This window comes from Zingiber officinale, chromosome 10A (assembly GCF_018446385.1).
Source record: "Zingiber officinale cultivar Zhangliang chromosome 10A, Zo_v1.1, whole genome shotgun sequence".
NCBI lineage: Eukaryota > Viridiplantae > Streptophyta > Magnoliopsida > Zingiberales > Zingiberaceae > Zingiber > Zingiber officinale.
In genome coordinates this window covers 47121993-47143043 of record NC_056004.1, presented here as the reverse complement: position 1 = coordinate 47143043, position 21051 = coordinate 47121993, and the positions used below count along the sequence as shown (strand labels likewise).

Below are 21051 nucleotides of genomic sequence, written 5' to 3'. Positions count from 1 at the left end.
ATAGCAAACCCAAGGTGGAGAAATTAGGATTATCCCGGCGGGCGCGCAACCATTCTTCTCCAAGATTATTGACAAAGGACTTAGTCATAGTGGGATTCTTGTACATAAAGGCTGGAAGAAGAACATCAGCTGAAACACATGAATTAAACACCATTATAAGAGAGATGTATTAATCAGTAAATGCGGACCGGAATATTTATACATACCAAAAGATCCATCCAAAGGGGTGTCAATATTGCTTATCCCGAAAGGAAACATTTAACCCTCCACAATTAGATGCGACAGGCTGAATTTCGCTCCTCTCAGTTTAGGTAAAGCAGAAGCAACAAGGGGATCTTTAAGAAGATCCTGGGTGCTAGGAAGTGGAGGTAAATCATGTATCCATTGGATGGGAAATGGAGGAGGAGAAGGGAGACGCATATAGAAAAATTTGTGATACCATTCCCCTTGAGGAGGAATACGGTTGAACAGAATAGCCTTAGGACGAGATTGGAATTTGAAAATACCAACATCTACTCGACGAGGAATGAAGAAGTGATGAAAAAGACGGGGAGACAAGGGAAAATCTAACAGTTTGGATACCCTAATAAAACCCAAAAGAATAGAAAAGGATTGAGGGACAAACTAGTTAAGGGGAATATTAAAATAGAGGCTAACATTACAGAAAAAAGGGTGAAGATGAAATCAAAAACCTTGTAGGACTTGATCTCAGAAGATAGAAATACACCCTAAAGGAGGAAGATGCAGACCCTCATGAGAAGCGGGACGAGTTATATAAGAAGTAAAACCATAGGTCGCTTGTAAATCCACTTCTTCTGTATCTATAAGGTCAGAAGTGCATGAGAGAAACCATGCAAGAGGGAGGAATAATAGCAGCCAGAAGTTCGGCTTCCTTGGCATGAATTGCGTCCTCTTCCAGACGTAGTTCATCATCGATTAAAGCGTCATAAAAGCTCTCCACTGCATAGAAAATAAAAATAGTTTAGTTAGTTAAAAGCAAGAATGAAGAAACAAGGTGTTACCTAAAGGAACTTGGGTATCAGGTTTGACGGAGCTTAAGCCAAATAAGTACAGAAGATCGACTCTCAACCACTTAGGAATAGAAAGTCGATGGTTTAACAACTTCTCACAATAAACGGGAAAAGAAGGATGAAGATGGAACTCCTTGACGTCGGGCAAGGGCGGCAAGAAGGATTTCCAGGCATGAGACCAAGGAATGGGTCCTGGAAACTTTAGGAAGAAAAAATGAGATTTCCAGGCTTTGAGAGACGAGGGCATATCCTCAAAAAGAACCATTTTAGTCCGTGAATGAAACAAGAAAACACTAGGTTCCGAACATTTGGGATAAGAGAACATGAAGAAATTTTGAGTAGGAGGAATATCTCGCAAACGAAACAACATATAAGTACCACATAGATAACGAAATACGTTGGGGGCAAATTGTTGCAAAGGAATATCAAAATACTGGCTTATTTCAATAAAGAAAGGAGGAATAGGAAACCTTAAACCTCCTATCAACTGATCCTTGAAAAAGGTTACGCAATTATCAGGGGGACGATGAGGACGATCAGTCGATTTTGGGATTATGATGTCGTATTCCCGGGAAATTTCATATTGACGACGGATGGCTAGCCTCGCATTTTTATCAAAGGAAGAAGACATATGGACATACCAAGGAGCAATTGCTTCCTCAGCCATGGACAAAAGTATAGGCTAGTAAAACAATAGATTACTTACTGAAGACAAGAAAGGAGATCGTCGATAAATGGTGATCACGGGGTTTGGTCGAAGACTGCAGTGAGAAAAGAATACTGAGGAAAGGAGAAGAAAGGACAAAGTTGAAAAGAAGATGATGGGTTTAGGGTTTGGAAAACACACAGCAGTCGTCAGATCCAAACACTTTTATCTCAGCAGGCGCTGGGGATCACAAGAAAAAGGCAAAAGCCTACGTGACGTGGCGGCTAGAAAAAGTATGTGTCATACCATCATAAAAAAACATTTATATTGGATGTGACAAATCGGATCAGGCTGGGGTTGGTAACACCTCGGGGTACGCTTCTAACATTCTCTCACCCGGAGAAAAGCCAATCACCAGCTAGGAAACTTCGAAAGAAGACGTAATTAATTGGACATAATAAAGTGAAAAGGACTGAATTTTTGACTAAGTCCAAGCTAAGGACAAAAACATTTAAGAATGGAGATTTAGGCGAATAACAGATTTTAAATTAACATCCTTATAAAATGCAAACTAATATTGATTGAAATAATTTTGTATTGGTCGGTATAACTTTGGTTATGCTAGATAAGTATAATATTGATTTCAATCAACGAAACAATATTGGCTGGTATAACATTAGCTATAATATAGAAGTATTCCAACAATTAAGATAGCCTCAGCCGTGATAAATGACACATAGGATATACAGAGGGGTAATTATTACAACATCATATTTATTCTTGTAAATTACAGAAGGATTCAATAGAATCACTTAATTCAATACAAAAGTTTGTTTTTACACTTAGAATCTAATCAAGTACATAACATTACATTTCCCCTCAGAACGGTAAACCTCAGATAGATAACAAAATTTACAAACACAAGCTCTTGAAACGCTTAGAAAATTTCAGTCCCACTGGATTCAAACTTACCATGGAGCAGAGATGGAAATATCTTACTTCGCCCAGGCTTGTCAAGGCACATAAGTGACAATATTCTGCCTGGGACGAAGAAAGCAACAAAGTAGAAAGACTCAAGGGCAAGGGGAAGGAGAAAAATCTATTCAGACCATGATGGAAAAGTAAATGTAAAAGCCACTTCCCCTCTCAAGCCCTGGAGTTCTGTAACCAGAGCAACCAAGCATAACCCAAGGGTAACATGTGCTGTGCCCTTCACACAACATCCATGGGTTATTTGGTTGCCCTTCCATGAGTAGTGAAAATCTCCCTGAAGTTTCTTGAGTCCTTCAGAGCATCGGCATCTTTGGATGAAAAGTCTAGACTGTGAAGCTTCATCTCTTAAGACAATCCCTTGAACCATAGAGGTAACTGGAGCAAAAATCCCAATAAACTCATATATAGATCTCACCTTGTCCGACAAAAGTCGCCTCCAAAGAGGAGGATCCAAGACCATAACCTTAGCAGTGAAAGATAGCAAGGAAGGAAAAGAACTGAGATGGGTGGTGAACGAAGAGAAGGTTGTAACCCTATTTAAAGGATCAAAAGGCTCACGGGATCACTATACTTGGTTTAGTTAGACAGCTATACACAAAATCTGTGAGGTCATTTCAATATCTGGGGCAGAATCACGGGTAGGAAAAGACAAAACCAGACTTGTGTCTAGTCAGTCGTCTACACCTCCTTCGACTAGACTTGAAGGCAAGGCTAGTGATATGGGTTAGGTTTCATAGGTCCCCGATAAGGAAAGGAAAGGAGAGGATCAAACGAAGAAGATAGGTTAATATTGGCCGGGATATCCTCAAAGGAAGTAGGCCAATATCGGCCGGGATATATGGTGTCTACCATATTACATGTCACGTGGTGCATCAAATTAATTAAAATTAGAACGTTTCAATACTTAAGATAAAAGGTGTAGTATGGAGTCCCAAGTCGTATTTTTCCAAGGGTAACTAATAAGTGTGTGTTTGAATTGGATTAAAAACTCTTTTTGGTTTTTTTTTATTTATTTATTGCCTACAGAAGACAAAACATTTAAGCTAAAAATCAAATGACACAATCCTGCACTATTACATTATGATCCCTACTCATAAATCCAGGTTGTTCCTAGCCAATCAAATTGTTACATGGAATAAAAACAATTCAAGACATTACATTCTAAGATGAACTAACCGAATGAAGCTATTAGAAAACTTAAACAACTGAAATGTAGTTGACTAGTGAAAATTAAAATTCATGAACTGTAAAATTCCTAATCTAGTATCAAGAATTGAATTCAGACATTAAATCTAACTAAATTCTCAACTAACCCAAAACTGAAACAATACTTACCCTAGAGACAACTAAGGAAAACAAAAGAATCTAAAACTTAGAACTCTTAAGCTAAATGACTCTTTAGACACTTCAATTTCAAATCGGAAATTAACTGGTACTAATTAGTTGATTAAAACTAAGGACACCTGACAACTTTCTCTAACAAAATTCACTGTTAAGTTGCAGAAATCAAAAGATGTAGGAATAATAATTCAGAAATAAAGTCTATCCTAAAAACCTATTAACCTTGAGCTCAGAAATTAGCCTAACTACTGTAATTCCATAACAAACAAACTTAAGAACACTCTAGATCAATTAAACCAGCTAAGACCACTCAATTTACTACTACAGATTTGATGTAAAATGAAAAACTGCTAGCTAAAAACATAAACTGTGGACAATGGCAATCTAATTTCAATTAAACAACTGATCTAAGTGCTAGTAGACAGACGCATACTAAACTTCTAATCATCAGATCTAAAACAGAAACTAAAATTCATATCGACTGCAGCTTCTAACTATTACAGAAACGAAAACAGAGTTCTAAAATCTTTTCATCTAGACTTTCAAATCTCAACTGGGATATGTTTGTATGGTAAGAATTACTAAATCGACAACTCTTCTGTAATCTGAATCAAGATCTAGGTCATGAAAAACATTAGAAAACATTCACAAACTCCAAATCCCAAGACCAAATTCCTTCTCGTCGTTGATCTGCGAAGGAGCCTCAGAGAACGCCCATACAGCTCTCAACAACATCTTCTGGAATCTTCAGCCAGTGATTAAGGATCTTAGGAGCTGCAGAGAATGCCCTTTTAGCTCGGGATCCTGTCGCATGAAGAACAGAGGAAGAAGATGGCGATCGGAGCTTCAATCGGGTGATCGGTCCGATTTTCAACAGCTCCGATCTGATGTGGAAGCGGGATGATTGCTGAAGCTTCAGGAGAACTCCTGTTAACCATTGCAAATGACTGAAGCCTCAGATCTAGAGAATGCCCTAGGATCTGAGGAGGAAGCGGAACTGCAGAGGAAGAAGGTGTCGCGAATCTAGAGAACGCCCTTGGATCGCGATGCTGCTCTTCACTTGTTGATTGCTGTTGATTCCTGAATTCGCCGTTGAAGTTGGAATCGAGACCGAGATCGGGAGGAGGTGAACGGGGCCTGCGTCGCGCGTGTGGAGGAGGGATCGGCACGATGAACAGTAGCGCAAGCCACTGTTCACCGTGCCATTCCTTCGTTTTTTATCTCAGTTTCAGACCGGGTTCAGTAGATTGGTCCGGTTCAGATGCAGCACCAGCAGTTGATTCAGTCCACCAAGTTCAACAGTAAGTCGGTGCGGTTCAACTCCATGTTCAAGCTCACTACTCGAGTGCATCCAATGTGATCTATGAGCCCTAAATCTTCACCTACAACCAAGATTCAAATGTATAAGGCACAAATCATTCATAAAAAAAAACTAATTGAACTAGCTCAAAATGTAACTTGAAGAACAAAATCTAGTTCCAAAGTCAATTACTTAAACTACACAAACCCAAAAACCCATCAATTCGAATCAAAATATAACGCCAATCTAACAACTCATCAAAATCCCCCACACTTATTCTTGCTTGTCTCAAGCAAGTTAAGAAAACTAAAGTCCTATTTCAATGACACCCCCCTCTAACAAATTCCTAAACATGCTTAGAAAATAAAGAAAATAAACTATCAAAGATTATCACATTCCAACATCTCAAGCATTCATGGACTTGAAACTTTACTCTCGGTTAACAACATAATACTTTTCATCCATCATGAATAAATTGAAATTGATTTCAAACTAAAAACCTCACAAGATAGAGTTTTGTGGCCCTCATCCTATTTCACATGTAATCACAAAAATGGAGAGCACTCATGCTACTTGTGCTTCTTGCAATATCATATGCTTGCTTATCTTCTACTCTCTATCATGATCATGAATACAAATCATGATATAAAGGTTAATCATGAACAAAGAAATGTAAAGAGTATGAATTAAGTGCACATCAAAACATTAATTGCAAGAAAAGATTAGAAAAGGAAGAATTAATTCAAAAGAAAGATAAGAAAGAATGTATGGATTTAAGTTCTAGTGGAAGACATGGATACAAAGAATGCTATCTAATGAATACCGACCATTCTTCTCTTCGTCCTTAACTTTATTCCAGTTGCACCAAATCAACATCAATAAACAATTCAGTTTCTCATTTCTTTGGTTTCAATGAATGCATCTCTAAGAATTCAATTCAGCTTAGCAAGGTTATTCTTCTTTTCATATTCAGAATTTTGCTGAGATTACATCCCTAAAAACTAACCCATGAGAAACATTTCATTCCTTCCCAATTCCAGTAATATTCATAAGCCAATTCCAGTAACTTCAGTTCTTAATCTTTCACAATTTCGGCACAAAAACTGCACAATTTCATAAGCCACACTACCTTCCTGAGCCTGTAAACTTACTGTCAGCTGCCCACTTCTTGTACCAGACAGCATTTACCATAAGATTAATGATATCAAGTTGATACAACTTTGACATTCCTTGACACTAAATTCTGTTTTGTTTCTTGAAATTTAATTCTGTTTTCAACACTGGATTGAACACTGACAGAAATTACAAGTTTTCTGATTTCTGTACAGTTCCTAAATTTTATATCAACACATCATTTGGCCTCTTAAAATCTGTATCAACTCATTCTCCACAGATTTCCTGATTAAATCAACTTAAACTTACTGCACTTATTTTCCAGAGTTTGTACAGAATCTGAATTGTTTCATTTCCAGCATCAATTAATTCCAAAATTCAAATCCACTGCTCAAACTCTCCCCCACACTTAAACTTCATTCCGTCTCGGATTGAATTAAGATGACATCAAATGCTATTCAGTTTAGATTATAAACAGACTCAGCAGCAAACTTCAACTCCAGGTCTCTGTAAATTTCCAGACTGTGAATTTTTTTTTTCCTGAATTTCCTGAATTCTATTTTTTTTTTTTATCTTTTAATACCATTTGTCTATTCATGTTGACAGATTTCCCTTGAACTCTGTCTGATGTTTGATGCTACTTTCAAATCTTGATACACATTTGATACATAAACTTCCATTTCTGAAATCTGCAAAACAGCTTCAACATCTATTCTGCACATAGCAGTTTCTGCATTTATTCTGCTCACTACTTCTCTTCAGAATTTCTTTATCCATTCTTCAAAAACTTTTGCTCAAGATCTTCTAATCTGAATGACTGAACTCGAATTTGGATTCCCACTTGCTGTGAATTCAGTAACTAGACAAACTCTGGTGCAGAAATTTCAGAATTGAAACCAGCTACTATAATCCCAGTGTCAGAAATTTCAGTATTACCATTCCAGGATTTTAATTGTGTATCTTAAATCTATTGCTAGAAACTTCTTTACTACAACTTAAGCAATCGAAAGGAATTAACAGTAGTGTAGTTGAGCATAGAATTATCCACCATTTGTACTGTGAATACAGAAACTTCATTGCTTTTCCCTCACTCTTTGAAAACTGAAAATTCAGCCACACCAACTCTGTTACACACCTCAATTCTATTCAAGATTTGATTGCTTAGTGTATCAATCCCCATTCTTCCTTCCTGTACTAGATTGGATTTGGCACACAACAGTTGCAAACTTAACACCATTTCTTTCCTGCATTTTGATCTCTCATATCTCTGGAATTACAACTTCATGTCCAGGAAAACATAGCCTGGATCCCCTTTCAATTCTTTGCATTCTTTTAAATTTGAAACTAAGCTTACAGCAGGCATCCAGTCCCAGAAATTGGAGTTTCAGAATATACAGAATTCAGCGCATCAAAAATGTAATATACTCATATCATCCAAAACTCTTCCCCCACACTTCAACTTAATCCACCTTGGCCAAAATATCCATCATATAACAAACAATGTGTCCATATCCAAAAGATTTACAATTGAGAAGACATAAATTGATATGATGATTATCAAGAAGAATAGCAAGAATTTGTGTGGAAGATAGAATTAAGCAAAGTTATTAACCTTCACAAACATGATTCAATCCATTGAATTGTGGTTTCGAAATAATCAAAGCAAGTTTTAGAATACAATAACACAAGTGCATCACTTAATTAAGGCTCATCCTCACTAGGCATGAAAAAGTATCAATCCAATTTACCAATCAAGTGTCCATCATTAGGTAGAAACTTTGAGAAAATTAAAAGTCCATTTATGACATTAAGCCCAAAATAAGATTCTCAATTCTAGCTCACATTCTCTACTTCTAATATGTTATAGAAACATTGCTAGTGCCATTTTCAACTTCAAAACTAAGTTCTATAAAGAAATTATTCACAGTAGAGAATTTATTTTCCTACACTAAACTATTATTTGTAAACCACACATGCAATAAGGAACGAACGAAAAGCTAAGTTGTGAAAGCAAAGGATTATTATTGTGAAAGCAAAAATAACAGCTAAGTTGAAACGAACTCCCCTTTAATTGGGTAGATGGCATCAACGTGCTTCACTATCTCCATTTCCATTTGGTTATTGGCTTCATGAAAAACTTTAAGTCGATGCCCATTCACCTTGAAAATCTGGCCCGTAGACTCCTCCCTAATCTCAATAACTCCATACGAGAAAACATTAGTAACAACAAATGGTCCTTCCCAACGAGATCTCAACGTACCTTTTATAAATTTGAGCCGTGACCTATATAAAAGAACCATGTCACCAATATGAAATTCCTTACCCACAATGTGCTTGTCATGAAAGTTTTTGGTCTTCTCTTTGTAGATCCGTGAGTTCTCATAAGCTTCCAACCGAATTTCTTCCAGTTCTTGAAGTTGTAACTTCCTTTCTTCTCCTGCTAGGCTAGCATTGTAATTACAAGCCTTAACCGCCCAAAATGCCTTATGTTCAATCTCCACTGGAAGATGACAAGCTTTACCATAAACCATTCTGTAAGGAGACATTCCTATAGGAGTCTTAAAAGTCGTCCTGTAAGTCCAAAGAGCATCATCCAATCTCTTGCTCCAATCTTTTCTATCAGGCCTCACAGTTTTCTCAAGGATTGCCTTCACTTCTCTATTTGACACCTCAGCTTGTCCATTTGTTTGAGGATGATAGGAAGTAGAGACTCTATGTAATACCCCAAATTTACCCAGCAAAGCCTTCATGTGTCTGTTACAAAAATGTGTCCCTTGATCACTAATTATCGTCCTAGGCACTCCAAACCTGCAGAAAATGTGTGACCTAACAAAACTCACAACAACAGAAGAATCATCAGTCCTGGTGGGAATGACTTCCACCCATTTAGAAACATAATCAACTGCTAGCAAAATATATGAAAATCCAAAAGATACAGGGAATGGACCCATGAAATCAATGCCCCACACATCAAAAATCTCACAAAATAGCATGTAATGCTGGTACATTTCATTCCTAGGTCCTATGTTCCCGGTTCGTTGACACCTATCACATGATTTACAAAAGACATAGGCATCATGAAAAAGAGAAGGCCAGTAAAAACCACATTCCAAAACTTTCCTAGCAGTCCTTTGAGGTCCAAAATGCCCACCAAACTCAGATGAATGACAAAATACATGTACAGACTGAAACTCACAATCGGGTATGCATCTCCTAATGATCTGATCACTACAAAATTTCCACAAATAAGGATCATCCCACACATAATATTTTGAGTCACTTTTCAATTTATCCTTTTGAATCTTTGAAAATTGTGCAGGAAAAACATAACCTACCAAAAAATTTACCAGATCTGCATACCATGGTAACTCACCATGCATCTGAAAGAGCTGCTCATCTCTAAAGTCATCATCGATAGCCGTATAGTCCATGTCTCCTTCAATTCTGCTCAAGTGATCTGCAACCAAATTCTCCTTCCCACTTCTATCTCGTATCTCCAAATCAAACTCCTGGAGGAGAAGCATCCATCTAATCAATCTGGGCTTGGCATCTGGCTTCTTGAGGAGAAACTTCAAAGCTGCATGATCAGAAAATACAACCACGTGAGAACATAATAAATATGATCTAAATTTATCTAAAGCAAAAACAATGGCAAGAAGCTCTTTTTCTGTCGTAGTGTAATTTGCTTGAGCCGAATCTAAGGTCTTCGATGCATAACAGATCACATGTGGTGCTCCCTCTACTCTCTGTGCAAGTACTGCCCCTATGGCAAAATTCGAAGCATCACACATCAGCTCAAAAGGTAAAGCCCAATCTGGTGGCCTGATGATAGGTGCAGAAATCAAAGCCTCCTTCAATCTCTGAAAAGCTTCCTTACACCTCTGATCAAACTGAAACTCCACATCTTTCTGAAGCAACTGAGACAGTGGAAGAGCGATCTGACTGAAATCTCTAATAAATCTCCTGTAGAATCCTGCATGGCCAAGAAAAGCTCGAACATCCCGCACGCATGCGGGGTAAGATAAAGAAGATATAGCACTAACTTTAGCAGGATCTACCTCAATACCTTTCCTAGAGACTATGTGTCCTAAAACAATACCATGCTCAACCATAAAATGACATTTTTCAAAATTAAGTACCAAGTCAGTCTCAATGCATCTATCTAAAACCCTAGACAGATTTTCTAGACATGCATCAAATGATGAACCATATACAGAAAAATCATCCATGAAAACTTCCATGCAATGCTCTAATAAATCACCAAATATGCTTACCATGCATCGCTGAAAGGTTCCTGGAGCGTTGCATAGTCCAAATGGCATCCGTCTGTAGGCAAATGTACCGAAAGGACAAGTGAAGGTGGTCTTCTCCTGATCCTCTGGGTCGATGCAAATTTGAAAATATCCCGTGTATCCATCAAGGAAGCAATAATGTGACTTGCCCGCTAGTCTCTCCAACATCTGATCAATAAAAGGTAGGGGGTAGTGGTCCTTTCTGCTTGCTTGGTTCAACTTCCTATAGTCCACACAAACTCTCCAAGAATTCTTCACTCTGGTAGGCACTAACTCATTCTCTTCATTAGCCACAACTGTCACCCCTGATTTTTTTGGAACCACATGGATGGGACTTACCCACTTACTGTCAGAAATAGGGTAAATGATACCTGCCTGTAGAAGTCTAGTTACCTCTTTCTTTACTACATCAAGGATCAGTGGGTTAAGTCTCCTCTGGGGTTGTCTCACTGGTTTCACATCCTCCTCCAAATAAATCCTGTGCATACAAATAGAAGGACTGATACCAGGAATATCTGCTAAAGTCCATCCAATGGCCTTCCTGTGCTGCCTCAGAATCTCCAATAATCTGCTTTCTTGTTCTGGCTCTAAATTCTGGGCTATGATAACAGGCAATTGCTAGTTTTCTCCTAAGTAAGCATACTTTAAATGTGAAGGCAACAACTTCAACTCATCCTGTGTCTGATCAATAGAAGGCGATCCTAGGGGTAATGCTTTTCCTAAGCAATCCCCTACGCATACTTCTTCTTCTCTGGGCGATCCTAGGGATAAAGCTTCTCCTAAGCAATTCCCTACACATAAATCATCTGACTCCATCGAAAATAATTCACATGACTTAACATACACCCCCAAATCTGAAACGTCCTCAAAAGCTGTAACCGAAACATCACCGGAACCAATCTCTACAAAATCTGCATCAATCTCTGAAAAGAAATCCACACTATCCAGCTCCTCTGAGATATCCAAACTAAGAATAGAATGATCCTCTCTAGGATGTTTCATAGCGTCAAAAATACTGAATTGGACCACTGTATCACCTATCTCCATAGAAAGTGTGCCCGCATGAACATCAATTTTTGTCCTCGCAGTCTTCAAGAATGGTCGTCCTAGAATGAGTGGAGATCTACTGGCCAGATAGTCTCCCTCCATATCAAGGATATAAAAATCTGCAGGAAAAATGAGTTCTCTCACCTTAACCAATACATCTTCAATAACTCCAGCTGGATGAGTCTGACTGCGGTCAGCTAACTGAATGACTACTCCTGTAGGTTGTAATGGTCCAATGCCTAAAGTCTGAAAAACTGATTTTGGCATCACATTAATTGAAGCTCCCAAATCTAGCATGACATCCTTAAAAAGACTACTTCCAATCTCACAAGGGACTGTAAACACACCAGGATCTTCACATTTCTGAGGAACTGGTTGAAGAAGTGCAGATACATTTTTTCCCATGCTAATCAACTCATTCCCCTTCAATTTATTCTTGTGCACACAAAGATCCTTCAAAAATTTTGCATATTTTGGAATTTGCTTGATCATTGTGAGTAAAGGAACATTTACTTCCACCTTGCTAAATAAATCCGCAAGCTCTTGGAACTCCTTTGCTTTCTCCTCCTCTACATTCTTCCTTGGTTGAACTTTGCGTTGAGGGAAAGGCAATGGAATGCTCAGCTCTGAATTCTGAAATCCTGCATTTCTAGATTTACTGCTTTCTGGAGTTGCTGCTGCTGGAAACTGCTCATCTAGAGAAAACTTGCTGGAAATTTTCGAAATGCAACTATTTCTTCCTTGTTCATGCTCCAAATCCAAAGGATCCTTATAAATTTGAGTGGAACTCGACATTGGCACATTCCAAACTTCTGGAATTTCTTCACTGCTGAAATTGAATTGCTGCATTTCTGGAAAATTTTTAGCAACATCCCCTTCTGTGGAAATATCTGAAACTTTTCTCCCACTTCTCAAAGTCAATGCACTAACATTTCCTTTAGGATTAGGAGTCGTTTGTGAAGGCAATTGACCAGATCCCTGAGCTTGAATCTGATTAATACTGGAAGCTAATTGTCCAATCTGCCTCTCTAAGTTTTGAAGAGCAGAATCTATTCTTTGCTGGTTCTGATTTTACTGAAGAATTTGCTGCATCAATTCCTCCAATCTAGCTTGTTGTGTATCTGAATTTGAAGCATTATTGGAACCTCCTTGAGTTAAACTCAACCTTGTAGGTGCTGGAAGTGCTGGAATTGCTTGCTGGAAATTCTGATTTTGAGATTGATAATGCTGATTCTGATTCTGAAATTGCTGATAAGGCTGATACGATTGCTGATATTGATTTGCAGGTTGGTAATGATGCTGAAAACCTTGCTGGAAATTCTGATTATGCTGCTGGAAACCTTGCTGAGGTTGCTGGAAATTGCTGGAAGTGTGGCTGAAATGCTGATTTGCAGATGGATGTTGATAGAATGAATTGCCATACTTCAAATTTGGATGATCTCTCCAACCCGGATTATATGTAGATGAATACGGGTCATGTTTTTGTTGGAACTGGGCTCTAGAGAATGCTGCCAAAGATTCATCTTGATGGAGATTTGGACAAAGTTCTGAAAGGTGATCTTGACTCGAACAAATGCTACAAACTATGCTTTGTTTACATGGAAATTGCATATTTGGCACAACAGAAGGTTGAGTAGCATTGTTCAAGGATAATTGTTTCACCAAGGTTGTCAATTCCATCAATGAATTCCTTATCTCCTTTTGTTCATTAGAAACCGTTTGAACTTCACCAACTCCTCTAGTAGTAAGTGCTCTACTTCCAAATTGTTGTGAATTTTCAGCCATATTCGAAATTAGCTCCCGTGCTTGTTCTGGAGTTTTGTTCACTAAAGCTCCTCCAGCTGCTGCATCTATCATACTTCTGTCCATAGGTAATAAACCTTCATAGAAGTATTGGAGTAGTAACTGCTCACTAATTTGGTGTTGAGGACAACTTGAACATAGTTTCTTGAATCTCTCCCAATAATCATAAAGTGTCTCTCCCACCACTTGTTGAATCCCACAGATACTTTTCCTAATAGTTGCAGTCCTTGAGGCTGGAAAGAATTTCTCCAAGAAAGCCTTCTTCAATTCAATCTAAGAAGTAATAAATCCCGGTGGCAAATAATACAACCAATCTTTTGCTACTCCAGTAAGTGAAAATGGAAAAGCCCTTAGCTTGATATCCTCTTCTGAAATTCCTTGTGGCTTCATAGTTGAACAAACCACATGGAATTCATGCAAATGTCTGTTTGGGTCTTCTCCAGATAATCCTTGATATTTTGGAAGCAAATGGATTAATCCTGATCTCAGCTCAAAATCACCAGCTAGAGTTGGATAAGTGATACATGAATACTTGAAAGCCTCATCAGGAGCTGCAAGCTCCTTCATTGTTCTGCTATGATCATCCATGGGGGTATCTGAAGATGATAAAGAACTTCCTGAGTCCTCTGAAATTTTCTCCTGAATTCTCAAAGCTCTGAAGGTTCTCTCAATCTCTGGATCTAACTCAAACAATTTGTCTGTCGAAGATCTGGTCATGAAAAACAATTTAATTGAACATTCAAGTAGATATCTTATAAAAACAAAAGAAATGCAGAACAAAGAAACTAAAGAGATGCACAATCTAAATGCAAACATACATTACTAGATGTTCCTCGGCAACGACGCCAAAATTTGGTGTCTACCATATTACATGTCACGTGGTGCATCAAATTAATTAAAATTAGAACGTTTCAATACTTAAGATAAAAGGTGTAGTATGGAGTCCCAAGTCGTATTTTTCCAAGGGTAACTAATAAGTGTGTGTTTGAATTGGATTAAAAACTCTTTTTGGTTTTTTTTTTATTTATTTATTGCCTACAGAAGACAAAACATTTAAGCTAAAAATCAAATGACACAATCCTGCACTATTACATTATGATCCCTACTCATAAATCTGGGTTGTTCCTAGCCAATCAAATTGTTACATGGAATAAAAACAATTCAAGACATTACATTCTAAGATGAACTAACCGAATGAAGCTATTAGAAAACTTAAACAACTGAAATGTAGTTGACTAGTGAAAATTAAAATTCATGAACTGTAAAATTCCTAATCTAGTATCAAGAATTGAATTCAGACATTAAATCTAACTAAATTCTCAACTAACCCAAAACTGAAACAATACTTACCCTAGAGACAACTAAGGAAAACAAAAGAATCTAAAACTTAGAACTCTTAAGCTAAATGACTCATTAGACACTTCAATTTCAAATCGGAAATTAACTGGTACTAATTAGTTGATTAAAACTAAGGACACCTGACAACTTTCTCTAACAAAATTCACTGTTAAGTTGCAGAAATCAAAAGATGTAGGAATAATAATTCAGAAATAAAGTCTATCCTAAAAACCTATTAACCTTGAGCTCAGAAATTAGCCTAACTACTGTAATTCCATAACAAACAAACTTAAGAACACTCTAGATCAATTAAACCAGCTAAGACCACTCAATTTACTACTACAGATTTGATGTAAAATGAAAAATTGCTAGCTAAAAACATAAACTGTGGGCAATGGCAATCTAATTTCAATTAAACAACTGATCTAAGTGCTAGTAGACAGACGCATATTAAACTTCTAATCATCAGATCTAAAACAGAAACTAAAATTCATATCGACTGCAGCTTCTAACTATTACAGAAACGAAAACAGAGTTCTAAAATCTTTTCATCTAGACTTTCAAATCTCAACTGGGATATGTTTGTATGGTAAGAATTACTAAATCGACAACTCTTCTGTAATCTGAATCAAGATCTAGGTCATGAAAAACATTAGAAAACATTCACAAACTCCAAATCCCAAGACCAAATTCCTTCTCGTCGCTGATCTGCGAAGGAGCCTCAGAGAACGCCCATACAGCTCTCAACAACATCTTCTGGAATCTTCAGCCAGTGATTAAGGATCTTAGGAGCTGCAGAGAATGCCCTTTTAGCTCGGGATCCTGTCGCATGAAGAACAGAGGAAGAAGATGGCGATCGGAGCTTCAATCGGGTGATCGGTCCGATTTTCAACAGCTCCGATCTGATGTGGAAGCGGGATGATTGCTAAAGCTTCAGGAGAACTCCTGTTAACCATCACAATGATCTGAAAACCTCAGATCTAGAGAATGCCCTAGGATCGAGGACAGCGCAAGAGAGGAAGAAGGTGTTAATCTAGAGAACGCTTGATTAGCTCTTCACTTGTTGATTGTCATGCTGAATTCGCCGTTGAAGTTGGAATCGAGACCGAGATCGGGAGGAGGTGAACGGGGCCTGCGTCGCGCGCGTGGAGGAGGGATCGGCACGATGAACAGTAGCGCAAGCCACTGTTCACCGTGCCATTCCTTCGTTTTTTATCTCAGTTTCAGACCGGGTTCAGTAGATTGGTCCAGTTCAGATGCAGCACCAGCAGTTGATTCAGTCCACCAAGTTCAACAGTAAGTCGGTGCGGTTCAACTCCATGTTCAAGCTCACTACTCGAGTGCATCCAATGTGATCTATGAGCCCTAAATCTTCACCTACAACCAAGATTCAAATGTATAAGGCACAAATCATTCATAAAAAAAAACTAATTGAACTAGCTCAAAATGTAACTTGAAGAACAAAATCTAGTTCCAAAGTCAATTACTTAAACTACACAAACCCAAAAACCCATCAATTCGAATCAAAATATAACGCCAATCTAACAACTCATCAATATACCTCCAAAGGAGGTAGGTTTGTATCAACCGAAATATACTTCCCAGAAGGAAGATTCATATCAATAGGCACATACCTCAAAGGAGGTAGGCTAATATCGGCCGGGATATACCTCCAAAGGAAGTAGGTTTGTATCGACCGAAATATGCTTCCTAGGCGAAAGATTCATATCAATCGGCATATACCTCAAAGGAGGTAGGCTAATATCGGCCGGGATATACCTCAAAGGAGGTAGGCTAATATCGGCCGGGGTATACTTCCAAAGGAAGTAGGTTTGTATCGACCGAAATATACTTCCCAGAAGGAAGATTCATATCAATTGGCATATACCTCAAAGGAGGTAGGCCAATATCGGCTGGGATATACCTCAAAAGGAGGTAGGTTAATATCGGACGGGATATACATCCAAAGGAGGTAGGTTTGTATCGACCGAAATATACTTCCCAGAAGAAAGATTCATATCAATTGGCATATACCTCAAAGGAGGTAGGCCAATATCGGTCGGGATATACCTCAAAAGGAGGTAGGTTAATATCGGCTGGGATATACCTCAAAAGTGTTAGGATCCTTTGTACGGCTAGAGAGGGGGGTGTGAATAGCCGACCCCAATTCGTTCGATTCTTTCTACAATGTCGAGTTAGCGCAGCGGAAATAAAACAATAGAAGCGACACGGAAAGAAATCAAACCTCAAACTCGATGGATGTAACGAGGTTCGGAGATTAGGGCTCCTACTCCTCGGCGTGTCCGTAAGGTGGACGAGTCCGGTCAATCCGTCGGTGGATGAGTCCCCGGAGAACCGGCTAATATAAACTCCTTATGGGTGGAGAAACCTCACCACAATCTTTTGCAACAGCAAACAAAGGAGTACAACAATGGAGAAAAACAAACAAGAACAATAGAAATTGTAATACACTTGCTTGCCTCTTGTTGTCGACTGGAACCTTGATGAAGCAGCAGCTTCTCGGATCCAGCAGCTAGAACACCAGCAGGAAACTCACGCAGAGCTTCGACGAGTTCAACAGAACTCAGCACAATGAGAGCTCAACCAAAGCTCAGCAGGAAGCAGAAAAGATTCAGCAGAAGGAGTACTTCCCGAAAGAAGAAGAAGAAGCCCTGTAGAAGCCCTCAGCGCCTTTATACCTGCGAAGAAGAAACAGCGAAGAAACTAGCCGTTGCATCGCAACGGCTAGAACACTGATCGGTCTGCAGACCGATCAGCCTAGGCGCGTGAAGCTTCTGTTTGACCGATCGGTCCCCGGACCGATCAGGTGTCGCGATCGAAGCCCTGATCGGTCTGTGGACCGATCAGGAACCTCCCCGATGGTTCATCAGTAAACACCCTGTCGCCTCTGTGTTTTCCCGATCGGTCCGCCGACCGATCAAGTGAGACTCGGTCAGACCGATCCACGGTTTTCTTCTCGCAAGGTTGCGTTGCCTCGATCGGTCTCCGGACCGATCAGATAACCATCAGAGCATCGATCTCACTGATCGGTCACCGGACCGATCAGGAAACGCGAATCACCGGATCGGTCAGCAGACCGATCCAACTCCTCGGTTTAGAGTGCCCTCTCTAACCTAGTTCGGAGAACGAGCTACCGAGCCCTCTCCGACTCCATATGCCAAGCTTCACTCACTTGGACTTCTCAACACCAGATGTCCGATCACCCTTGATCCATCTGGATTTTCCCTTGCCCGACTTCACTCACCAGGACTTTCACCTAGCTTTACTCACTAGGGTTTTCACCTGGCTTCACTCACCAGGATTTCCACAACTGCCTGGCTTCACTCACCAGGACTTTCACCTTTCTCCTAGCTTCACTCACTAGGATTTTCACCTGGCTTCACTCACCAGGATTTCCACACTGCCTAACATCCCAGTTAGGACTTTCTCATTCACCTAGCTTCACTCACTAGGATTTTCACCTGGCTTCACTCACCAGGATTTCCCCGAATGCCTGGCTTCACTCACCAGGACTTTCACCTTCACCTAGCTTCACTCACTAGGATTTTTCCCCGTGCCAAACTCCCTGTTTGGACTTTCCGCGTGCCAAGCTCCCTGCTTGGACTTTTCCGTGCCAAGTCTCCATACTTGGACTTTTCCGTGCCAAGTCTCCATACTTGGACTTTTCCAGTGCCAAGCTCCCTGCTTGGACTTTTCCGTGCCAAGTCTCCATACTTGGACTTTTCCCGAATCAGGTCAACCAGGTCAACCTTGACCTACGGTTGCACCAATAATCTCCCAAACATCTATTCTTGTCCCACATCAAGAATAGAACTCTCTCACGAGTGTCAAACATCAACATGCAACACAACTAGGTCAACCTTGACCTAAGGTTGCACCGACAATCTTCCCAAGTCAAACATCAAAATATAACTCGAGTCACGTCAACTCGAGTCGGGTCACCCAGGTCAACCTTGACCTAAGGTTGCACCAACAATCTCCCCCTTTTTGATGTTTGACAAAACCATAATCAAGTTAGGTTAACCCGATAACCTAACTTAGGTTTTCAATCATCTTCCAATGTCCAATGTTCTTTCCTTGAACATTCTCTGGACATTCTCCCCTTAGGTTAACCCGATAACCTAACTTGGGTTCTCTAATAATTCTCCCCCTTTTTGACACACATCAAAAAGTATTCCAATGTTCTTCCTCGAACATTCCTTGACAAACTTCCCCTAGCTTAGGTTAAACCGATAACCTAACTTGGGTTCTCTAATAATTCTCCAATGAACACTCTCCCCTTTTTGACACACATCAAAAAGAAAAAGGAGGGTTTCAAGGTCAAGAGTTTCTTCCTAATGAAAGTCCCATACCTTTCATTGAAACTCTTATTTTCCCCTTGATACTAAGCTCAACAATCCACTTAGTGATAATCCCATATCACTAATCCTCAAGGAGTAAAAACTCCCCCTAAAAGTCAACTCCCCTTGACTAATAGTTAAAACTCCCCCTAAAGGCCAACTCCCCCTTGACCATTGCACCAACAATGTCTTGGAGAGTTTCAAACCTTTATAAATCTAAAAACCAACTTTCAGCCGAAATTTCAGACATGCAGTCGAATTTCAGCACATTGGCACACTATCAGACCTCATCACTCTGGATCGGTCCAGTGACCGATCCAGCCCTCCCTGGATCGGTCCAGCGACCGATCCAGACACTGATCACAGGGATTTCTGATTTTTCCTCTCCCGAAATTCAGAAACCCCTAATAAATTCCAGAAAATTCGAAAAATTGTGAAATTTTGAGGATACATTCCTCATATCATACACTATCATGGAAAAATAATTTTCTATGAAAATAGTTTCCATTTTCAAATCTTGATACAAAGTTCAAAAACTTTGAAATAGTTCAAGTTTTAACTCAACTTTGTATCACAAAGTTCAATGATGAATGCTATCACTAGAAAAGCTTCATCAAGGTTTTTCAAATCAATTTTAAAATGCTTTTAAAACCATTTGAATTTAGGACCATAATCTTAGGGCTAGATGTACATGACTTGTACACAAGCTTTCCCTATGATCCTCCTTTTCTTGAATTAGGCTCATCTAGGTACAAAAACTATGCACCTTGATCCTAACTCATGATCCTAATATCTCACACACATCTAAAGTGTATCAAACACATCCAAGTCAATTTTGATGTGAGATATGGGTTTAGGTATCTTAGACTAAGGTCTCATGCATTTTCTAAACACAAATTTGATCTCAATATCAAAATGTGTTTTTCATCCTTAAATCAATTCAATTGATTATTAATGCAAGAGATGATGACATGGCATAAATGATATCATAAATGGAAAGCATGTGCCAATGTCATGATGTCATGGCATAAAGTTTGAAAACTTAAATAAAGCATGACATATAAACTAGCCTAAGCATTATCATGACATTTCAAATGATAATAAAACTAAACATGATGTCATGACATGTGAGGGCAAACAATCATGGTAAGTTAGCACAAATGAAATACCTAGATTACCTATCTAAGTATCCTTAGCCTTAGCTAACTTAAAATCTAACCCTAGATTGCCCAAAGTGCTCCAAGAAAATGTCAAAACCCAAATTGGCATTTCTTGATCTCTTGTTTGATTTATACCATTTAAAACTCTACAAGAGTAGCACTTCTAAATTAAGGCCCGGATTGCCTTGATTACCTAAGAGAATATCAAAATCCCAATTTGATATTTTTCTAGGTTTTTCCAAATTGTGCCAATTGAGATTAAAAGTGAGATTTCCAATCTTTAGGCACATTTAACTCTTCAAAGGAGTAAATGATAATTCCATTTCATTTTCAAAGGTTCTCAAAACCTTGAAAATGCTCCTTGAGTGTCAATTTCCTCAAAGTTGGGTTAACTACCCTTCTTATTGGAGTTGACACTCTCTAACCCATTTATGGGGTAGAGAAGATGCTCCTAGGAACCCAATACCTATTAGAGCTCATTGGGTTCACTAAATATTCACTAGGGATAACTTCCCTAGCAACCCTCCTAATGACCCTCTTAGGCTTTAAAGCCTTGGTCATTTGGGTCTCATCAAGATCAACTATAGGGGTGACTCCCCTTGTGACCTTGGTAGTGGTCTTCCTAG

The 21051-nt window shown here is 39.0% G+C and overlaps 1 protein-coding gene across 1 annotated transcript; it reads right to left on the bottom strand.

Moving 5' to 3' along the window:
- Positions 1-11334: 11334 nt before the first annotated feature.
- Positions 11335-12612, bottom strand: LOC122026638. Its single transcript, XM_042585369.1, has one exon. The coding sequence runs from the start codon at positions 12610-12612 to the stop codon at positions 11335-11337; it is 1278 nt and encodes a 425-aa protein (XP_042441303.1).
- Between the last annotated feature and the right edge of the window lie 8439 nt (positions 12613-21051).